The 23,004-nt window shown below is 44.0% G+C and overlaps 1 protein-coding gene and 1 long non-coding RNA gene across 3 annotated transcripts; one reads left to right on the forward strand and one right to left on the reverse strand.

Moving 5' to 3' along the window:
- Positions 1–2,875: 2,875 nt before the first annotated feature.
- Tex36 (testis expressed 36) lies at positions 2,876–17,269 on the reverse strand. Of its 2 annotated transcripts, XR_015636586.1 has the most exons (5): positions 17,115–17,269; positions 10,478–10,609; positions 9,664–9,744; positions 8,144–8,243; positions 2,876–3,360 (listed from the first exon to the last, which is right to left on the reverse strand). XR_015636586.1 is itself a non-coding variant. In NM_001024288.1 (4 exon segments), coding segments are annotated over 4 exon segments (648 nt in total). In that variant the 5' UTR covers positions 17,166–17,232; the 3' UTR covers positions 2,876–2,976.
- Positions 17,270–17,351: 82 nt separating this feature from the next.
- On the forward strand, positions 17,352–17,803 carry LOC120099946 (uncharacterized). Its single transcript, XR_015652635.1, has 2 exons — positions 17,352–17,452; positions 17,553–17,803. It is a non-coding gene; the product is annotated as an uncharacterized LOC120099946 (long non-coding RNA).
- Positions 17,804–23,004: the final 5,201 nt, after the last annotated feature.

The following is a 23,004-nucleotide window of genomic DNA, read 5'->3' on the forward strand; positions in this document are numbered from 1 at the left end:
ATTAAGTGAAGAAAGAGTAGCTTTCAGGAGTGTTTCCACAGAGGACAAACATACCCCACAGTCATTAAATACCATACAATTGCGGATTTGGTTCCGAACACTTTTAGTAATGTGCATGTATGTGTGTGTGCACACATGTATGATTGTGTGTACTGGGCATGAACTTGGAGTTAAGTGTAGTGCAATTCTAAGATTTTCAGGCATTCAGGAACTGTATCTGCATTGAATGTCCCAAGAAACAGAACTAGACATCAAAGGAAGCTCCGGTGACATCACCCATGTTCCAGGCAATGAGCTGCAACAAAACCAGACACCCACCCACCCCCCCGAAACTGAGAACTAGGGAGTGTGCTTGCAAGGTACCCTCAGCAAAGAAACAGGAAGGATACTGTCACATTACCTGTTTATGATGCATAAATTGGGGTCTGCTAGTCCCTTTTGTTTCTTTGAACCCATTTGTAAGATTCTGCTTTGTGAACATGAAATGCTCTTAGCCCGCATTTCCTACAGTGTGGGAGGCAGTGAGTAGGTGGCCACCCTAGTGTAGCATCCAATTACACTGACCTATGCATTAAGAAAGTTCCTTCATTTTCTCTTCTATTTCAAGCCTGTTGACTTCAAGGAGAATGTCTCTCAGATCTGATGATGACGTATTTAACAGATTATCACCGCATCGAAAGTGCCTGGTTTTTCTAAAGCAGACAGAGCCCAGGTCAGGTCCACTGAAAATGTGTAAACCTGAGCATTCATGTAGTGAATTTGGGGAGAGTAGGACCAAGGGCATTTGATGACGTTTTTTATAGAGGTCCTCTGCCATGTCTGGTCCCCATCATTCTCTCTGCTAAGTGCTGAATTGGATCAAAGTCATTGGTGAAGTGAATGAACTATATGGGTACTTGGACTGGTGGTCAGAGTAGAATCCCAGGACGTATTAGTAAATAAGCTAGGAGCTCTTTGTCCCTGTGTGTTTGGTAGCTACACCCAGAGCCACCTGTCCTGTCTCTTACAATTGTCCCCACAACCCTGTCTCTGTGCTCGTATAATAGGTGTGAGAACATGCACACCGCTCACAAGGACCCTGACCAGCCAGGAACATAAACAAGGGTCAAAATGTGTTTTTGCTGCACCTGAGAAAGCACCGTGAGGGGAGGGGACTAGCAAAACATTAGTCATTAGCCTTAGTATCAGGCAGAATTAAACATTGCACCCATAAATAAAAGCCAGAGAGAGAGTATGTCTTGGTAATGGAGAGTGATCAAGGAAGACCCCTGGCATCAACTTCTGGTGCTACATGATTCCCATGCAACTGCCACACATACAACACATGCACACACAAATAGAGTACATTGTAAATACTAGTAAGAAATGACGTTAAATTATATGTGTATTTTATAGGAGAGCAACAAGAAACAAGAGTGGATAGTGCCTACTATGGTATTGTTAAGAGAGAGAGAAAGAATGTGTGAGAAAATCTATACATAGATCTGGGGGTGGGCACACAAAGTCAGTATAAGGCCAGCTCTCCTGGTGGAAGGACTACAGCCCATGGTGGGAGACTATAGTCCCTTATAGGGGAGGACTACAGCCAGAGTCTAAGGAACAGTGTTGTTGTGGCCACTATTCTTATTTTCTTAGAAAAACATCTCAGCATACATGTACTCAAAAATGCTTTAGAGAAAAATAAACTAGGACTATCAGAGATTATGCACAATTAAATAAATATAAAATCTAACTACATAAAAGCTACAATAAAAGTTGTGATTCTGGGTGCAACCAGTATAAACTTAGAAATAAAATTAAAGTATTACCAATGTTACTGTTAAAAGTAGACTGTCTAAGTTAGGGTTTTACTACTGTAAATGGACACCATGTCCAACACAACTCTAATAAAGGACAACATTTAATTGGGGCTGGCTTACAGGTTCAGAGGTTAAGTCCATTATCATTAAGGTGGGAGCATGGCAGCATCCAGGCAGACATAGAACTGGAAGAGCTGAGAGTTCCACCTCTTGTTCTGAAGGCAGCTAGGAAAAGACTGGCTTCCAGGCAGCTAGGACCAGGGTATTAAAGACCATGCCCACAGTGACACACCTACTCCAACAAGGCCACACCTCCTAATAGTGCCATTCCCTGGGCCAAGCATATACAAACCAACACATACATAGATCTACACAAAGCAGTGTGTAGAAATGATCCCAAGTTACAACTTTCCCAAATGATTCAATTGTTCTTGTAGAAAAATGAAAGGGGAAACAAGTGAAAAATTACTAGGCCTTAATTTTTATTTTTTTAAACTACTTTATTAAAAATACAGCTGGGGGAGTAAATATAAGATTTGTATGTGAAAATCACTAACTTTTTCCTAGCCATATCTAATTTAAAAAGTTCAACTTTTTAAAAAAGTAAAAAGAACAGTCAAAACCAAAACCTAGAAATATAGCGTGTTGTCTCTTGTATGTAGATGCTATGGAGACATAGGGGAATTTTAGGGAGATAGGATAGATTACAGGCAGTGTGAAGGGGACGTGGGGTATAATGGAGCAGAAAAGATTAGGTTGGGTGGGGGAATGGAAAGACAGGATGCAGGAGGGAGCACAGAGAAAGATAACTAAAGACCTTTGAAAATGGCATGTAGAAACCTGTTACTGTAAATCCTTAAAACTCACACACACACTCATGCACACACATGCACACATGCACACATGAAGTTTAAATGAAACCACCCTACAGCAGGGAGCAACCCTTCTCCTAGATAAGATAGGGCTGGAAATAGAGCAGAATCAAGGTGACTTTTTGCCACCTCTGCATTGCTTGGAATTTCAAAATCAAAATTTTATCATATATGAAGTACAAAACTTTTAAACACCCCCAAAAGTTAACATGACAATCTTAGCAGTTTATTTACATATGCAAATAGCTTCACATACCTTCTGAAGAATTTGAATATTTTCAACCTTTAAAAGTCACAAAAGCATTTCAGCAATTAGGGGGTGGTGTTGGATCAGAGACTTCATGAACGCCTGCTGGGATGACATCATGAGCCTCATCAAGAGCCTCTGGAAGGCTTGGGGTACCTGTGCGAGGGTGTGGAGAGACCACCTTTGTGTCAACAGCAAACTCTCCATTTGGCTGGTTCCCCAGAAACTTTGGACAGCTTTGGGTGGAAGCAATCCATCTCTCATCGTAACATCTTGGAAAACGCCGGAAAGATGAGACCACCACAGCTTTCTTATGTACATAGGATGTTTGGTTATTTGAAAAACCATCAAGATTGGATGGGATGTAGTCACAGGCCCAGAGATTGAAATTTCTAGAAATGTGTTGCTTTTGATCTGGGGTGCACTTCCTTCGCCCCAAGCCCTGGGGAAGAGAAACAAGATTAGGAGAAAGAGTTCACACAGTCCTGAGGATTTCAGTGAAACCAGCTAATGACGTGCATGTGTTTAAATGTATAGATAACATAACCATTATAAAAGCCAACTTGTTGAATTTCAAAAGTCAAAGGCATCCTGGCAGTGCCCTGTCACTATTCTCAGCTTCCTTTCCACCAAGGGGACTGGACTTAGTAGGGCAAGGAAGGTAAAACCAGAGGAAGTCCAGCCGGATATAACCTGTTAAGCACCCTCAATTCCTAGGGTTGCAGCACTCCTAGCTGCCTCTGAAGAACTAGCAGGTTGAATTCTTTTCCAACCCTGTGGTGTCTCCCAAAAGAAGCAGGGCCTCTGGTCTCTGTCCACAGGCTTGCTCGTTAACAGTCAGCAACCCACAGGTGAGCCTGAGAATCAGCCCATAATCAGAACTGAACATTTGGTTCATCACAATGGGCTGAAAACTAAGAAAGAAAGGGAATGTTGGCACAAAGGACTGAAAAGAGACAGACACCAGATTACACAGGCTCTATACCAATTCAGTGAGGCTGCCTGCTCACAAGGGCCCACCGACGAGGGGGCAACAGGGCCCTTGAGTAGGATGCTAGAAATCAGAATGAAAGATGGTCTACAAATGGCCACACCTGGCATGTCCCCCTACTTCAAGTCTGACTACCTGGAAAAGGTTGTATGTGCGTGTGTGTGTGTGTGTGTGTGTGTGTGTGTGTGTGTGTGTGTGTGCCAAAAGTACTCTAATCATACTTAAACTGAACATGTATAGACTTTCATTATCGGTATTCCCAATGTTAAAAACAAATCGCGCAACATTTACACTATATGGTAAGTAGACTAGAGGATTTGTATGGATAGTGTGCAAATGCTATGCCATTGTCTATAAGAGACAAGCATCTGCTGATTTTGGTATCAACAGGGGGACCCAGAACCAGTCCTTATAGATATTCAGGAATGACTGCTTTCACATATTGTAAAAGTAGGTAGAGCGCAGGGAAATCTCCAGATGCAGGGTAATGGCTCTTGATGTACAGTCTAGCCTGTGAGGCTAGGGCAGAAAATGAAGGGGAAGGGAGGCTCTGGAGGGACAATGAGACGACATTGGTCACGTTACATCTTTTTGAGAGGTTACCTGAAGATGCTCCAGCAAAACAAAATAAAAGTAAAAATTATATAGACAATATAGGGAAGAGCTGCAAGGAAAGTGGCCGGGAACAGAAGTCAAAATCTATGCTGAACATGGAAACTTAAGAGGAAGGAACAAGGGGCTGGGGGGTGGGGGGGGGGAATGGAGCAGGGAGAGAGGAAAAGGGAGAGTGGAGGGAAGTTGCAGGATTTTAAGCAGACCAGAGAAATCAACAGCAGAGCTGCAGATGGAAGTCCCCTTTAGGGCTCATCCAGAGACTGGGAAGGTGCCAGCCAGGGTTACCACCCTATGAGCCCCAGGAAGGAAGGAACGGAGGAAAGGCACTCAGGAAGGGGCCCCTTTGTCCCAGGGGAAGTCTGCAGGGTTTGTTTGTTTGGGGGTTTTGTGCGGGGGGGGGGGGGGTTGTTCTTTTTTTTTTTTCCTTATCCAGAGAGAAGTGTCTTCTTAGCACACATTTTAAACATTTGTATTGGAAGTTAACTATTAGTCAAAAAAAGTCAGTAAAAGTCAGAAATGCAAATAGAATAAGAAACCAATAGAGCGATATGGGAAGAAAGAGCAGAGAGAGAGAGAGAGAGAGAGAGAGAGAGAGAGAGAGAGAGAGAGAGAGAGAACATGGCAACATGGCAGGTACGAAGTAAAAAGTGAGTGGCTGGCGTAGAGCCGAAACTATCATAATAATGTGAATGGTTCAGAGTCCTATGTGGAGAAACAGTGACTCTTGGGTATTGTTTTTTGTTTTAATTGGGCTGCACCCTGCTTATAATGGAAGATAAACCCAAAGCAAAATGACTAAAGTTCATGAAGATACAAATAAGAGATCTATATCACTCCCCCTCCCACCAAGATTCAGGGACAGTTGAGGCAGAGAAAGTAGAAAGATTGTTAGAGCCAGAGGTCACGGACAACCAGAGGAAACTGTTCAGAACCGGACAGGACTATTACACTTAGAAACTCACAGCTGCTGTGGCTGCCTGTATAAGACCTGGACAAGACCAAGCCAGGTAACAGCTGAGCATGGAGTACAGAGGAACTCAGTAGCCCAGCCCTTTGCTGAGGAGTTATAGAGAGTTGATGACTTCTGAGAGGGGGAGAGTCTGTTTTCTTGGTGGGTATGGCCCATGGTAGGTGAAAAACTCCAGTGGGTGCTCCCACAGGTATGAGTAGTATACAAACCTTGGTGGGTTATAAAAAAAAAAGTGATGTTGGGAAGCAGAGGAAAGGTAGAAGGTGGAACTAGGAGGAGTTAGGAGAAAGAACGGGGTGAGTAGAATCAAAATACATTGTATGCATTTATGAAATGCTCAAAGAAATAATAAAAATATATTTTTAATTCAGGAAGATAAAAGAATGACACTTCCGTAGTGCAGCATGTTGCATGGCTAAAAGCAGCACAGAGGTTGAGGGACACTCCCAGTGGAAAGTGACAAAGCCATCAAGATAAAAATAACGCAATCAGGAATCTTTATGATACTAAACGATTTAAGGCAAAACCCAAAAAGTGTTGACATTTAAGAGTAACTCTCAGAAGCAGAAATTGACAGACCAAGACAAAGAGTAAGAAATATTTTACAACATAATTAGCAGTCCTCAGTCAATAATTTTGCAATTAAATGAGGGACTATATGATCTTTTAATCACTAATGAGATACTTCAAGATTAATCACATGCAAAAATAATCTCTATCACTCAAAAAGTCAAAATCACAGAGTGCCCTCTATAAAATTAATGGGACATCAAAATCAGACGAGAGCAACAAATTCATAACCTAACAAATTATGACCACATCAGAAATTCAAGGAATCTTCCAAAGAGCTCTCAGTTAAAAGGGAAATTAAAAATTAAATAAAGACTATTTGGAGGCAAATACTAATGAGACCCTAATTAGGTCTGATTAATACTGATTTTAATGATGTGTTTGCCTAAAATGTTACTTGTTCTTTTATTTGCTCATTCTGACTTACAATATTTTCCTAATAGTCACCTTCAAATATAAATGTTTGAGAAGTGTATTAACAAGGTTATACACTGGATATAAAAAGGAACCTCTACAGATTTCCCCAAAAATAAATTAACACCTTCAGAGAACTTACTCTGCTCAACTAATGGAAACAATATTAGAATTATTAATTAGGTCTGAACAATAATATCTCCCTGATAGCCAAAACAGCTCAAGAATATTTGTAGCTTTAATAATCTTATTAACGAAAATTACAAGTATTTGAATTCAACAGTCAACTGAAGCAAATTTAAAGAATAGACAAATAAGGGTACTTTGATATTATACCATTAAGTTTGAAATGGATAGATAAATTTTAGGCAAACGCATCATTAAACTCAGTGCAATAAGAAGCAGAAGTTTGGAAATTGAATAGACAGACTAATAATAGTCAAGATAAATTCAAAAGGCTTGATCTAAAAAAAAAATCTATCAAGCTTAAGTCATTTCATGGACAAAGTTATTTAGCCAGGGCCTCCTGGCTTGGGTCCCATGGGCAAGTTCTATCAAACTGTCATCAACCGAAAATCCAGATTAAGGTTATGTAAGCTATTCTAGAATACAGAGAAACATGGGAGACCTTCAGAACCTTGCTGGAGGTTCTTCTCACCTGCTGAGATGCTTGTGCTCAAGTCTGCTTGTGTCATTAACAAGATACACATTTGGGTGAGTCTACCCGATAGCCCCTGATAAGCAGTTAATCTACAGTGGTAGAGGTGGAAATAAGGATGGAAATTTTATTTGTAAGTTTATATGAATCTGTGTTGACTTTTTAAAAATGTTTACTTATTTACTTGTGTGTTTGTGTGTGTGTGTGTGTGTGTGTGTGTGTGTGTGTGTGTGTGTGTGTGTGTAGGTTCGAGGACCACTTGTGGAAGCTTGTTCCCTTTTCCCACTATGTCATTCCCACAGATCAAACTCAGGTCTCCAAGCTCAGCAACAAGCCCCCAGAGTCATCTCACTGTTTGGCTTCTGATGGGAGTATGTTTGCTACTGTAGCAACCTAGGAAACACATCACCCGGGCTAGGTAGCTGGCTCGGCAGTTAAAGAGTACTTGTTGCTCTTGCAGGGGACCTAGATTTGGTTCCCAGATCCCACATGAAGGCTCACAGTCATTTCTAACTCCAATTCCAGAGTACCCAACTCCTCCTGACCTCCATGAGTACCAAGCATTTGTCTCGAATGATGAGGTGCACAGACATACATGCAGGCAAAACATTCATACACGCAGTAAAATAAAAATAAGCATTGTATTATTTATACAAAAAAACTATTAAGCCATCCTCTTGGAGAGGGCAGGATGAATGTTTTGGGTTTCTATTCAATACTCTGCCAAAGGACAGAAGGTTTTTAGGTTAAGTTACTCAGTTTTACTTGGAACACGGTTGTATGGAGGGAAAGGTTTCTCTGGGCTCATCTCTAAACCAAGGATAAGAGTAATTAGCCCATAGGAGGGCTATGGGGCTCAAACAAGGTCACACAAAGCACTGGAGCATAGTCATGGTTTAATAAAGAGACGATGTTGCTAACAGCACCTTTGTCGTGTGGATCTTCAGGCTCGATAAGTGTTCTCGAAGCTCGCCTGACATACATTCTTCTGCCTGAGGTACACTAACCTGTAACGTCCAGTATAGAAGCCCCAGACCGCTAGTTACAGAGCACTTAAATGTGAGCAGTTTAAATTGAGATCAGTAGCAGATTTTTAAAAGACTTAATCTGAAAAGGAAAACGTAAAATAGCTGATTAATAATTTCTACGGAGCCGGTGAGATTCCTCCACGGGTAAATAAAGGCTCTTCTGACTGACCCTGGAGATCTAAGTTCCATCCCCAGGGCCTACATGGTGGAAGGAGAGAATCACTGCCTGCAAGTTGTCTTCTGACCTTCGCCCGTGCCCACACACGCACTTACATTACACATGTGTGTGTGCATATACACACACTTACACACATACACATACACAAACACACACACACAAAGTAAATGTAAAAATTAAATTGTTTTACAGCTTAAGAGTGGTTCAAACATGATCGTATATGAATTGCTCTATTATATTATTATATGTGGAATTGATAATCTGGAGGAACTATTATGTTAAATAAAATATGCAAATGCCTAGGGACTTATGAACAAATAAACCAATGGAAACTGAAAATATTCTAAGTTGAAAGTGTACCAGGAGTGGCCTTTGTGGGTTTAAACAGAGCACATGAAGATGAGGGCAGGGGGAAGTGGTCGCAGGGATAGGAGAGGAATCAGAGAGAAGGGATTGGGTTAAGTTTGATCAAAACACATTACATACATGTATGAAATTCTCAAGCAATTAAAAAAATGCAATTGAATTTTTTTAAAGAAAAAAAGATGTTTCTGGTCCGCCTGACCTTGCTTGACCACATACTACACTATAGAGCACTAAATTTGTCTAATGGCGTCTTGTATGACTAGCTGGAAGGTGTGACCCAACACCAATGACAGAGCCTCACAAGAAACAAAGACAGAAAATACTTTATACCTGGCAACAGCCCAAGAGGAGGGCGAAATTCTAAGTGTGAAGTTTTACTGAGTGTCACTTTCATAGCACCATAAAGTTGAAACTTTTTAAGTAGACCATCTGTTTTATTAATTTTACCTGGTTTTTAAATGTTACTGTCGCTACTGAAAGTTTGAAAATCGTGGTTGTGGCTTGTGTTTTATTTCTACATCCAATGCTATATTAAACTGTTAACAAGTTCTGTCAAAAACGTAAGTTCTCCAGTGTCAGGGAACTCGCCAATCCTAGAGCGACAAGTCCAGAAATCTCACCAGAGACAGTTTGGGAGGGGACACTTTTGTAACCATGGCCTGTGTGTGTGAAGGCAGAAGCCTGGTGCCAGCTTGAAAAACTCTATCCAACTCTGAGAGCTTCAAGAGGTGGCTTTTGTTTTGTGACTGTTCCTGAGTCTTGTGGAAGATGCCCGGTTGTTTCGACATTGCTCCAGTCTTGAGGAACACATGTGTCTCCATAATCTGTGCCCCATAGAAATCAAGAGAATGGTCCCCATGCTAGCCATATGGATGCTGCACCTCCCACATGCTAGGCAAGTGCTCTACCACTGAGCTTTACCTGAAGCCTTACTAGTTTGTAAAGAAGTACTCACAGAGTCAAAGTAGTATCCGGAGTTCTCAAAACAGTGGCGGTTGTCATGCACAGAGAAAGGGAAGTTTTTGTTTGCTGCTTGCTGGAGAATGAGGAGAGACATGAAAAGCACATGTCAGAACTGTGAAATGTCCTCAGAACTGGGGCACAGCGATAGGGAAGGGAGAGGCACTGGACAAAGGAAACTCTCAGTGTGGCGAATGAAGTCTATCAGCAGCACAGGAGTGAACAGCACAGGATATAGATGCGGGCATGGGCAGGGCTTCCAAACTATCCTATTACCAAACCTCTGAAATTGGAAAAAAAAAACAAAACATCTCTTTCAAAATGTCTTTGGAGGCAAGGATGCAAAAGTGCATATAGGCACAGAACAAAATGCTGGCAAGGACCTTTGACAGCATGGGGGCCAACCTCATCTGACTAATAAGGATGGCAGAAACCAAATCCTGGAAACCTGGCCTGATCCTAAAAATCTTAAGGCTGGGTTTCCAGAGGCCTGAAGCCTGAGTCAAGGCTTGCAGTGAGTGTGGTTGATATTGATATTAAAACCATCTGCCTCCTCCTTCACACCACAGAGGCTGGGGAGTTGCCCAGGAGCTGATGAGGGAGGCAGACCGTGGCTGTTAATGACTGAAGGTTACTGTGGAGAATCCCAGATCATTGTCTGGACAAGGAAGCAGCTGTAGTTGTAGAGGACGTGGGTCTATGACTGTGATCCTGGGTATAGCAGATAGACAGATGGGTTAGTCTTGTCAAAATGGCACCTCCTCAGAGAGCCCTGTAAATCCTATATCTGGGCCCCATACTCATCTTACCTTCTCTCGGATCTTGTAGATTGGTGGCAGCCTCTTCTCCACCTGCTCAGACAAGTATGGACAGTGGATTTCCTTCAGGGAAGTACTTGTGATGGATTCCGGTATTTTCTCGATCACACCAATGTGAGTGAACTGAAAACACAACATTTGTCTTGATTAAACCAGATACACCTGAATCTGGGTGCCAAATACGGGCTTCCTCTGTACACTAAAACAGTTTGGGCACTTTGTGCATGCTCAGGGAATGGTGGAACCCCACGTAACTTTGACGTATTCCTTCCAAATAAACATTGCAAGCCATAGGGGCCTCTTCCTATTCAAGGTCTTAGGGAGCCTGGACATATTTCCACATTCTTGCAAAGAGTTGACTGAACTGTGTGGTCTGAGGTCTTCCTCTGGCTGAGGAGCTCTGGTATGGGAGCCTAGCATCCAGCCCATATCCTAAGGATTGAGTCTACTCTCAGCCCTAGCAGTTGCCAAGCATGCTAGACTAACTGGCCAACAGGTTTTCAGGGATCTTCCCATCTCGGCTTCTGTCTTGCCACCACTGGGATTGCAGTGGTGTGTCACCATTCCCAGCTTTGTATGTGGGTTCTGGGGACCAAAGTCATGTCCTTACACTCTCAAGGCAAGTGTTTTACCAACTAAACCATCTCCTCACCCATGTCTTCCCTTTTGAAGTATAAAGACATTGGTTGACTCTGTAATCATCTCTCCATTCTCCCAAGTTAAGATACAACTGGACATTCAGGTGGCTTTTGATTGGCATCTATGCAAGAGTATGCTAAGCAGTTGGGTTGGGAGGGTGTATTATAAATTCCTATGCACTTTGTTGGTGTGATCTCCAGCCTGTGAAGAAGTTAAAGGACTCGACAGAGTGGGCAGAAGAATGAAACACAATGAAGTGTTGTTGAGAACAGGGTCATAAGGGTCTGTTTTATGTTTAGAAATCATGGTGCTGACCATGGCATGTTATCTGGTATGAATCAACTAAGATAGGACTGACACCAGACCTCAGAGGACTGTGAGTCAGCACAAAATAACCCTGAGAGGGATCAGGTATGTGATCGGTCATAAAACTCTGCCTGGCAGAGTGTCATTTTTAGGCGGGTTCTGTGTAAATGGGCCTTTATGTCAAAGGCCTGAGTCTTTGCCTTTTCCAAGCTGCCTGTGTATTTTTGTTTGTAAGCGCATGTGCCACTTGGCTGCATGTGGTCCGTAGGTACTAATGTGAGCCTGGGTGCCAGGAGCTCCCTACCTAGTATATGAAGTATGTCCTAATCAATTTACACCTTCCTGAATTCGCTTTGACCTTCCCAGGGGATGATGACCCTCCTCCTTTCCTGTATTAGAGTTCGAGACTCACCAATGTATAACCCAGCACCTCGGATGTGAAAAAGTAACCTGTGCACACCAAACAATATGAACTTACAAGAGCACAGTATGATAAAACAACTGCCACCAGATATGTCTTAGTGGCTACCCATGGGCTGAGAAGAAGGATGAAGCCAATGATAGCCAAACCACCAGGCAAACCCACCAGCCTTCGCGTGTGCAGATCCTTGTAAGGAGCTGCCCATAGGACTCAGTGAGTCTGTTCCTCATGAGACTCGTTATATATATATATATATATATATATATATATATATATATATATATATATATCTGATGTAAAAAAATAAATTAAAGAAAAATGTAGGGAAACAGCCAACTCTAGTGGCTCAAGCCTATAACCCACTACACAGGAGGCTGAGACAGGAAGATTGCAAGTTCAAGGCCTTCCTGGGCAACTCAGTAAGAGTCTGGGTCAAAATAAAGTTTTATTTTAAAAAGCGGGGGATAGACCTAGATGGTAGAGAGCTTTGCCTTGCATGGGTTCAGTTCTCAGTACCGCAAAACAAGTAGAGGGGATAACATTCTCCCAAAATCTTTACCCTACCCCTCACCCTTTAGCTCGTGAAGACTAGCATAACATCCTGATATGGATATACCACTCTATATATAGGTAGTTTGTACACATTGTATCACACAGATAATAAAAGAATTAAGATGTATTTGTAATTCTAGAAATGACATGTGGCCACGTACTATGATCGACGTCACTTCTGAACACTGAATACCTTTTTATTTACCACAAATTTTTCTTGCCCTCTTCCTCCCTCCTTGTTGCCTGCCCTACCACCCCAGATCACAACACTGAGTGAGCCCTCATGTGTTATATATAAAGGGAACTGATACTGCTTTACAGGAAATGGGCCTCACAGTCTGTGGTCTATGGAACCCACGGTCCACCAAGTAAGGATAGAATGACTGGCCAGTAAGCCTCGGGAATCTGCCTGTCTCCACCTCCCCAGTGCTTGGCTGCAAATAGGCACTACCAACCCATTTGCTTATGTGGGACGAGGGAAACAAACATGGACCCTCATTCTTCCGAGGCAAACACTTTGCTGACTGAGTTATCGCCTGAGGCCCTAAACAATCTTAATTGTTTACTTATCGTTACAGTGTGCATATGTAAAGTGCATGACTATGGAGGTCAGAGAACAACTTTGTGAAGTTGGCGGTCTTCTTCAACCTTGACAGGAGTCCAGGGATTGAACTGGAGTTGTCAGCCTGCATGGTAACTGCCTTCTCCTGCCGGTCCCTGAACAATCACTTTTAAAGTTGAATACAAAGAAGCGCAGTTGGGCTCCAAGGACTCTCTGTTCTCCCACCCAGCTAAGCTGCAACCCTCTTGGAAAAGCCTGGAGACCCGGCTGTTGGGGCGGCTGCTCTGATAGGAAGGACGGCTCGCATCAGCTCACAACTGACTAGAGTTCATTCGTATGCTGCAAGTCTGTGGACTAAATCGCTGTTTAAAAAAAATATGGTTCTAGCATTTTAATTTCACTCTTTTAAAATATATATTTAATGGCTATAGCATGGTGGCTGTGAAGTAAACCCTTCTGTTAGATAGTGCAACCGTGAAGTACAGCTTTTTAACTAGTTGGTGGGGAGATTTTCGCTGCCTTCCATCACTCGTCGGCTGAAATATTAAATAGGAAAGTGAAAGTAAGTAGGAGGGAAAGCCCTTTTCTGCCCAGCATCAGCCAGATTACAACCAGCGAGGTCAACTGCAAAATGACTGTCACCTCTAATGGGACAATTACTGTCCTCGCAGATGGGCTGGAGCTGACTCACAGCCAACCGTTTCTTTAATTTTCTCAACTCATCTAAAAGTTCCTTCCAGAAACTTAGGGATCAGCAGTATCCCTTTTACGATCTTAGGTGCCGACAGCAGAGGGGACTTTTGCCAGAGGCTCGAGTTTAGCTAAGGGTGTGGGTGAGCAGTGTCTCTCCTCCTCACTCCTGAGTGCCAGGCTGCCCTGCTGGGCCGATGGCTGGAGGGTGACATGATGTATCTACCCACCATCTGTGGGTTCTCGCTTTATCTGTTATAACAGAACCCGACTTCACCTGCAATGTCAAAGTAGTTCATAAAAAAAAAAGCAAACTCCCTAAGCTATAGTGGCTAGGTGAACTCACAAACCTACAAGGCCCCTGGGAAAAATATTGTTTTCTTCATGAAGGGGGCAGCCCGAGAAGACAGATACCTTCTGTGTTGTTTATTGTCCTTTGGCCTTCTTGTTTCCCTGCCTGGAGTATAAGTAGATTCTTTACAACGTGGAAAAGACTAACCCTGCAATGAAAATGGCTGAACAGAAGGCTGGAAAGAACCCAAGGTGCAGAGGCCCACCCCTAACCTGCCTGCTTCCAAACTTTAAGGAAAAACGTAAATCTGTGTCCGCCCCACATCCCACCATGCTGGTGACCAAAGCCTAAACTCAGGGCCTCGAACATGCAAGGTAAATATCGTACTAACAAGCTATCTCTCCAGCCCTGGAGCCAGCTTTTTAGTCAGTCAAACATCCATCCTAACTGATATTTAGATGACAGACACATAAAGGTATTTAATCTGGGAAACAGTTTTCTCACCATGAGCCATTACAAGAATGTGGCTGAGACAGGCAGAGGCAGGCAAATCTCTATGAGTTCAAAGCAGCCTGGGCTATAGAGTGAGTTTCAAGCCAGCCAGGGTTACATACAAAACCCTTTCTCAAAAATAAAATAAAATACAATAAAATTAAAATGTGGCTGACCCTGTTTCCAATTTGGCTTTGGCCCCAAGGGAACTCAGATTTTAATATGTTTCCCAGTCTTAGCATATTATTGTAACATATATTTATACTCAAACATACACTATTTTGCTTTATTAGACTTTTCTGTTTTATTGTACATTCCCTACATATTACCTTTGATCTTAATATAATAAGATAAAGGTGTGTGTGTGTGTGTTTGTGTGTGTGTGTGTATGTGTGTGGTGTGTATATGTGTCTGTATGAATGTGTGTATGTGTGTGTGCATGTGTGTGTATTGTGTATATGTGTGTATGTGTGTATATGTGTATATGTGTGTGTATGTGTGTATGCGTGTGTGGTATGTGTGTATCTGTGTATATGTGTGTATGTGTGTATGTGTGTATATGTGTGTATGTGTGTATGTGTGTATGTGTGTATATGTGTGTATGTGTGTATATGTGTGTGTATGTGTGTGTATGTGTGAGTGTGTGTGTGTGTGTGTGTGTGTGTGTGTGTGTGTGTGCGCGCGCACGCACGTGCACCTGTGTGTGTTTGAGGTACACATATACTATAGTTAGGAAGGGTTGACTGGACAGTCTGCTTACCTTTGTCCTTCTGAACGAATTATCTTGTTAGTCTCACAGCAGTTCTCTAATTTTGGTATATTTCATTTTACATTTTAAAAAGTCAAGATTAGACAAAGCTCGTTTGCCTTAGTCTGAGGTGATACTGAAGAGATCGAAATCAGTTTTGTAAATTCTGAAGACCCAAATTTCCCAACATCTCTTCCTCTTCTCTTTTTTCTTTTAAACAAATGAACCAAGAGTTCAGTATGGAGGCTAGAGCTATGACTAAATAAAGATCTTGGCTTTTGCCTTGCAAGCTTAAGAACCAGATTCCCAAAACCCATATAAAAGCCAGACTGGAGTGTCAGCCCGCCTGCCATCCCAGCACTCAAGAGGCAGAGATGGAGTCCTCAGAGCAAGATGACTGTTTAGACTAACCCAATCAGCCAGCTCTGGGCTCACGAGAGAGACATTACCTCAGTATATAAGGTAAAGAGTTATTGAGGTGGATGCTTGACATCATCCTCGGGTTCCCCCACAAACACACATGCACAGCACCTATCCACACACATAAACATGTTCATATACTACTCACATACACATGCAAAACACCCACAAATCCCCCCCATGTCATTGCCTTAAAGTTTTGAACACAAGTCTTTTCTCAGAGTCTGCCTCTCATTTTGAGAATAGAAGGCAACACAGGGGTGGGGGGCAGTTCCCCTTTGGTGAACAAGTTGTAGAAACTGGACATGGAAATCTGACAGGACATGAAATATGCATATTAAAGAACAGGTGAAAAATCCCTGGGCCAAGAGACAAATGTTTCTAGAAGACATTAGAATTTTTGACTGGTCTGTCTGTGATATCAACAAATAGGGGTCTTGCCAGGAGGAAAACTTGAGCCCAGGAGTCTGAAAGATGATCGAAAACAGACTGTTAGGCTAAAAGGCAAATGACTCCTGGGCTCTGTCCATTTCCTAGTCTGGTGACGGGATTTGTTGGGGATTTAAGAATACTTCAACAGGGCTGGAGAGATGGCTCAGCGGTTAAGAGCACCCAATTCTCTTTCAGAGGTCCTGAGTTCAATTCCCAGCAACCAGATGGTGGCTCACAACCATCTGTAATGGAATCTGATGCCCTCTTCTTCTGGTGTGTCCGGAATCCGATGCCCTCTTCTGTGTGACTGAGACAGCAACAGGGTACTTACATTAAAACAAACAAATAAATCTTTAAAAATAAGACTACTTCCTCAAATACTGAGTATGCCTCCTGCACTGGATCCTAGTCCAGGTACTGGTGGGCCACCACTTCAGAAAAATGACAAAGGCCCCATGGAACTTATGATCTAGGAAGCAGAGACAGCTCGCCATGTAGTGCGGGATGTAGTGTTAGAAGTCAGGTGCGCAGAAGTGGGCAAAGCAGAGCAGTTGCTACCCAGTGAGCGTCCTCAAGGGCCCACCCTGCGCTGAGCATTTCCTCCTTTCCCCCTTATTCCTCTTTCCTTCCCCCTTTCTTCCTTCCACCTTCTTCATTTTCCTCTGCCTTCCCTCTTCCCCTCTCTTCTTCCTTCATTCTTCATTGCCGCATTTCCACTCCCTTCTGTACCCCACACCTCCCTTCTTTTTCTCTGTCTTCCTCTTTCTTTTTTAGTTTTATTTTCTGAGTCTGTGTCTTGTTAAGTAGCCCAGATGTCCTAGAGCTTTAAATCCTCCTGCCTCAGCCTCCCAAGTACTTAGATTACAGGCTTGAACTGCCTCCCTCAAATTCACATACATTCATTCAATCCTCGAAAGAACTCTGAGCTTCCCTCTTGACAGATGATGAGAATAAGGCCAAGGGACTTTCAAAGGTCTTGCTACCAGAGGCAGCAGAAGGGAATCAGCTCAGATCTGTGCCCCCGACAAGAGCCACATCTTATAAGGAAGCTTCCAGGAACGCATTCTCCCTTACCCATCTTCCGTCCTTGTTCAAAGACGGGTTGAAACGCCTCCCTTTGGCCATTCTCTCCAAGGAACTGTATGTACTTAGCTGTCTGTGGTCTCACGAGCTTGTGACATCTATAGAGCTCCCCCAACCTCTGTCCCTGATCTTCTCAGTTGTTGCCCAGGCAGGGATGTGGAGAAAGCCCCCAACTGCCATGGAATGGAAGCTCATGTCACAATGGGCAGAGCCTTCTAAGCCCCAAGAGAAGGTGTTGCCACTTGTTCCTTCCATCAGGCTCCCCAAGCATGTGCAGAATTCTAACTGCCAGATTCTAACTGAAGAAATCCCCAAACCCAGCCTGAGAGGTGAGCACAAGAAGATGCTGGAAACAGGCAAACATTTTGCACCCTCCTGGATCCGGCATGTGCACTAATGTCCTCACGGCAACCATCTGTCTCGATCTAGTTTTCAGAAAACTAACCTGAGTCCTGCTCTGGAGCTGGCCTTATTCACATCAACAATGCTGCTGTACCAGGACCAAAGCAGCCTCTTTCTCCTTCCATGTGTCCTCTGTGTCCCAGCTCAGAACTAATCTCCTACGCCTGGGCTCACTCACCTGCCTGACGCAGCATGGACACCACAAGGAGAAAACATTTGGGCATCCCTGTGTATCAGATTCTATTCTAAACTAAACTCCTTTCCTTGTTTTCCCTTTATTTATTCTCCACTGGGTCACATCTTCAATAATAAGGTATCAGAGGGCAAAGCAACATTGTGGGTCCCCTCTAAAAGTCCTCAGCACTGCCACAGGCTGCCTGCCACTCTGAGGCTGCAAAGGCTGCTTCTGAAATCTGGACTCTGTCCCTGGGTCAAAACACAGACCTGCCTCTCTCCTGCTGAGCCATGTGCTTTCTGTGTGTCTCCTTTGTTGGATGCCACCCAGCCAATTCTCTTGGCTGTTCCACATGAACATGAGAGTGGACAGCCACAGGAGGACTCCTTTGCATTGAGAAATTGTGTCTTCATCTCCCACCTCCTCAAACTATCTCCTCTCTGATCTTAACGAGGGTTGCCATGTCAATGACAAGAGACCTTACCCTCTTGCCAGCACTGATAGTCTCTCAACATGAGTTTCTGGGTGTGACCTCTGAGGTACCACAGTCTTGTTGCAGCGGGGACACAGGAAGGTATCATCTGAGGCTGAGTACAGTGTGGCAGCTGTGTTGAAGTCTGGTCCTGGGATACTGGACTTCCCACCTGCTTGTCACCAGTTGATCAGTCCCAGCAGGCAGCTGTCATCTCCTGGTCTCTGTACGCAGTGTCTGACTCCAGCAGCACAGTACAGGATGAAAAGAAGGGGGTGGCAATGTGTTACACTGGCCCAATCCCAGCCCATGCCTGCCATGGTCTCAGTGGTCTAAGAAATGTCCCTGGCAGCCACCATTATAACACTTCCTCTCATGGCCCAGAACTGAAATATGTATAAAAGGCTCCAACAGGCCCACGCATAGCAAACACAGTGCCAACAGGTTTTGCCCTTCTTTCTCCCTTGCTGAACAGGTTACATTCCTAAGGCTAGCCCAAAGTCTATCTCCTTATTTGGCCAATGAGTCATTCCTGAGACAAAACAAGGGCCAGCCATCAAAATTCATTGTTTGGCTACAATGACTAACTTGTCCAATTAAGTCTTATCAGCTGACCCTAATACAGACTTTTTCTCCTTAAAAACCCATCCTACAAAAAACACTTGCTGCTACTGCTTGCTGTCTGTATGCCTTTGCCTGATCCACAGGCAGTGCCCTGACCTGCTTGCCCCTCTGGGGTACTAAATCTCCTTGAGCTGGTAATTGGTGTCAGGGTGTATTCCGTACCAACTCTGAGGGGCTCTCCAATGTGACCACACCTCTCTGTACAAGGGACAAGTCAGGCTTGGTGGTGTTGTAATGTTGTTTAGTTCAAAGTTCTATCAGAACAGAAGGGAAAGAACCAAGTCCCAGGTCAACCAGCTCTGCCACCCTGATCTTGAATTTGGACTTTCCCGAATCCTAACTGGGAGGGTGAGGGGTGCTGTCATTCTTTATAGTACAGGTGTGGCAGAAAAGGAAGATGCTTGCCACCTCTTCCTGAGCACTGTGGTCATGGGCCCAGGAAATGCTTGATAACTCAAAAGCACATGGGAAAGTTAAGAACAGACACAGTGCACACACTTCAGTGTTTGCTTAGTGTTTCCATGTTAGCCATTAAATGACTTCCACGTCATCCCTATGAGCTGTGCTGATGATTTTCTATTTATGCATGCCTAGCCCCCTACCAATTCATTCTCCATCCCACCCCACTGTGCACCCTGGGGTCCGATGTGTAAAAACTGTATAGCCTAGTCTCCAAATGTTTGTCTCTGGCTTAATTCATCCAGAAGGGAAACCCCGATGGAGGTGGGAAAGGCAGGAGGCATTAGGTGCAAGGAGGGGTGTGATGCTGTGATCTATGACACCCAGCCCTCTGGAAGAATAGCAACCTGACTTGTGGTGGGGTTTGCTAATGTCTGTGCTGTGAAAGCCTCTGTTGTGGTGGGTTTCAATCTACTAATATCACTGAACGCAAGATAAAGAAGAGTTGTATATGAGTCTCTAATAGACCTCTGAGTCAAAGCTGTTTCCAGGTTCCTTCCCTAGAAAGCCATGAATTGGAAGCAGCTAAGCAGTTCTACCAGCATCCACAGCTCTATCCCCACAGCCACCGCTCTCCCTGTAATGACTTCCTTTGGCTTCCAGGTGCATCAGGCCTCCTGCCACTGCTGCTCTGGGATCCGTATGCTTTCTTGTCTTCCTTCTAAGAGCTGCTGGGCCACAGCTCTTAGAAGAGACTTCAGTAAGTTGTATGTCTGCTCTCTCCCTTTCTCTCTCCTCTTTGTCTCTTTCTGGGTACACATGTGTGTGTGTGTGTGTGTGTGTGTGTGTGTGTGTGTGTGTGTGTGTGTATTCACATACAGAGGTTAGAGCTATCATTTGATCCCCTGTTTTTTGAGACAAGGTCTCTCAGAAACCTGAAGCTCACTGGTTTGGGTTGGACTACCGGCCAGAAAGTCTCTAGGCTTTGCCAGCCTCCCCTTCCCTGGTGCTGGAGTCACAAATAGATGCACAGCACACTACCTGACTTTTCCATGAGTGCTCTGCATCTGAACTCAGGTCCTTGTGCTTGCTCAAGGAGCTCACTGAGCTCTCGCCATCTCACTGCCCCCTCTGTCTTCCAGTGCACCATCATCATCAGTCTCCTTGGTGGGACATTAAAAGGAACCGAGACAAGTGTTAGTAACTACCTCCATTGGCAGGAAGGGAAGTGGCACCAGAGAGAAAGAAAGTGGCTCAGCGTGGTTGCACAGCCGATATGTAATAGAACCAATCACACTGAACCCAGATGTGCCGAAGCCACTTTCTATGGAAGCATCAAGCAGGAGAATTCAGTTGCAGTCCTCCACTTGCTAGACAGAAAGATTGTGATTCTGCAAACACATGTCTTTATAAACTGGTCAGTGTTGGTGCACACCTGCCATCCCAGCACTTGGGAGCCAGAGGCAGGCAGATCTCTATGAGTTCAAGGCCAGCCTGGTCTACAGAGCTAGTTCCAGGACAGCTAGGCCTACACAGAAAAACCCTGTCTCGAAAAACAAAACAAACAAGCAAACAAACAAAAGTATGTCTTTACTAAAGAAAAAAATGTATTCTTGTACAGATCTTACTGCAAAACCACTGTGGGCTCGTTCTGCTGTGCTCACCAACATCAGCTCTCATTAAACAGCAAACATGGTTTCGGCAACATATCCAAGGACCGCTGTCCCCTAACCACCGAGAAATCCACATTATTTTCATTGAACTGTCTTCAACATTTATAGCAAATGGTCTCACCCTGTGTGGTTTCTCACATGATAGCTTCGGTGGGCTCTGCTATTCAGAAAGTCTCCATCCAAAGCAGCCAAGAGTCTGTAGAAAGCCCGTGTGCTTATCTCTGCCATGGGTTTCTCCCTCTGGAGACTATTCCCTGTTTTAGAGGAGGGTTCGATCTTCTCCCTCCACCTCTGAAGTCTGGAATCACAAACATGTGCTACCATGCTCATCACTGTACACATTTTAAGAGCTTTCCAGAAAAGGTTTTGCTGGGGCCTATTGTGTGCCAAATGTGTGGTTATAGATGCTGTCGATGCCATCTTAGTTCCCATGAAGCTGGCTAACTGATGGAGAGACAGACCTTACCACATAGGTAGCTGGTCTCATAGTTATAACCATGAGACATACAGTCCCTGAAACGATCTGGCAGAGAAGCCTAGATGGATCTGGAAGGTGATAGGGTAATGAAGACTGACTTCTGTGAACTCAGGGAAGAGGGAGAAAACAGCCCTGGTAGATGGACAGCCTGATGGATGGAAGTCTGATGTCCAGAGGAATTCTCTCACCAAAGAACAGAACTCTTTTTTTGATAAGGGTAGCTTGAACACTTTGGAGAAGGCCATGAATGGGATGAAGAAGAGACTGACTGGGAGGACAAAGAGGCTGGTCATTCAGGTAGTTCTGAGAGCTACAAACAGGCACCTAGTCCTCTAAGACCCCAACCACCTGACCAAGATCAATGGGAGGCAGACATGTGAGACTAGGAGAGATGATTCAGTCTAAGTGCTTGTCTTACAAGGAGGAAACCAGAAATCAATTTCCAGAACCCACATTTTCAGAAGCTGTGAACTTTGGCATGGTTATGATCCCACCTCCTGGGAGATAGAAAAAAAAAAAAACAGATACCTGACTCTCCACACCCAGTGAAGAAACTTCAAGCTAGAGAGAGACCCCGACTCAAAATCCAGGAAGTAATGCCTAAAGAGTGGCACCCAAGGTTGTCCTCCAGCCTCCACACGCATGAACACACACATGCTTGAATACCTCCCACATACATGTGTGCATCCCCCACCCCCACACACGCACATGAACATTAGTGCATACAGAAAAGAATAGGCAACGGGAACAAAACAAGCTTCTAGCTTCCTGAGGGAAGGTATGTTTGTGTCTTTATGTGCAAGCATTTGTGTGTATGCACATGTTGGGGCGTGCATGTATGTATGTATATTGGTGTGCGCATGCGTGTGTCGGTACACATATGCGAGGGGAATAGAGGTCTACTTCTGGTGTCTTCTATCACTGTCCTTATTTTCTGAGACAGGATCTCTTGTTGAATCTGGAGCTTGCTATTTCAACTAGACTGCCTGGCCAGGAGTAAGTACCAAGTAGAATCCTGCATTCACCCCTTTCTCCCGCACTGAGGCTACTACCTGCATGGGCCATCACTCCCAACTTCTATGTGAATGCTGGGAATCTGAACTCAGGTCCTCATGCTTGTACAACACTTTACCCATGGAGCCATCCTCAAGCCTCAAACACATTTTCCCCCCAGGGAGAGAAAGAGCCCTTCCCTTAAGATGCCCAGGTCCCCACTTTGCCTTCCCTTAAGATGCCCAGGTCCCCACTTTGTTTCCATCTCCTCCTCTGATTCTCTGGCTCAGTGTTAGGTGGGATGAAAGAAAGCATCATTTTCCAGCTCACTTCACCTCTAGAAAGATGCTCGCTTGTTGTGCTGGTTGGTTAGTTTTTCGGTTGGTTGGCTTTGTTTAGATAAGGCATCGTGTATCCTAGGCTGACCTCAAACTCTCTCTATAGTTGAGGATGACTTTGAACTTCTAATCCTCCTGTCTCTTCCTTCCAAGTTCGAGGATTACAGGCATGTGCCTCTACAACAGCTGCTTTTGTCTCCACAGAACAAATGGATAGTTCTCCAAAAAAACCCAGGATAAATGACAGCGGTAATAACACGTGTGACTCAAAACGGAGCTCTAAGATGGGAAACAGCAGCCCTAGGATTTTGAAACAAATCAGCAAAA

The sequence above is a fragment of the Rattus norvegicus genome, chromosome 1 (genome assembly GCF_021556685.1).
Source record: "Rattus norvegicus strain SHRSP/BbbUtx chromosome 1, alternate assembly SHRSP_T2T, whole genome shotgun sequence".
NCBI classification, from domain to species: domain Eukaryota; kingdom Metazoa; phylum Chordata; class Mammalia; order Rodentia; family Muridae; genus Rattus; species Rattus norvegicus.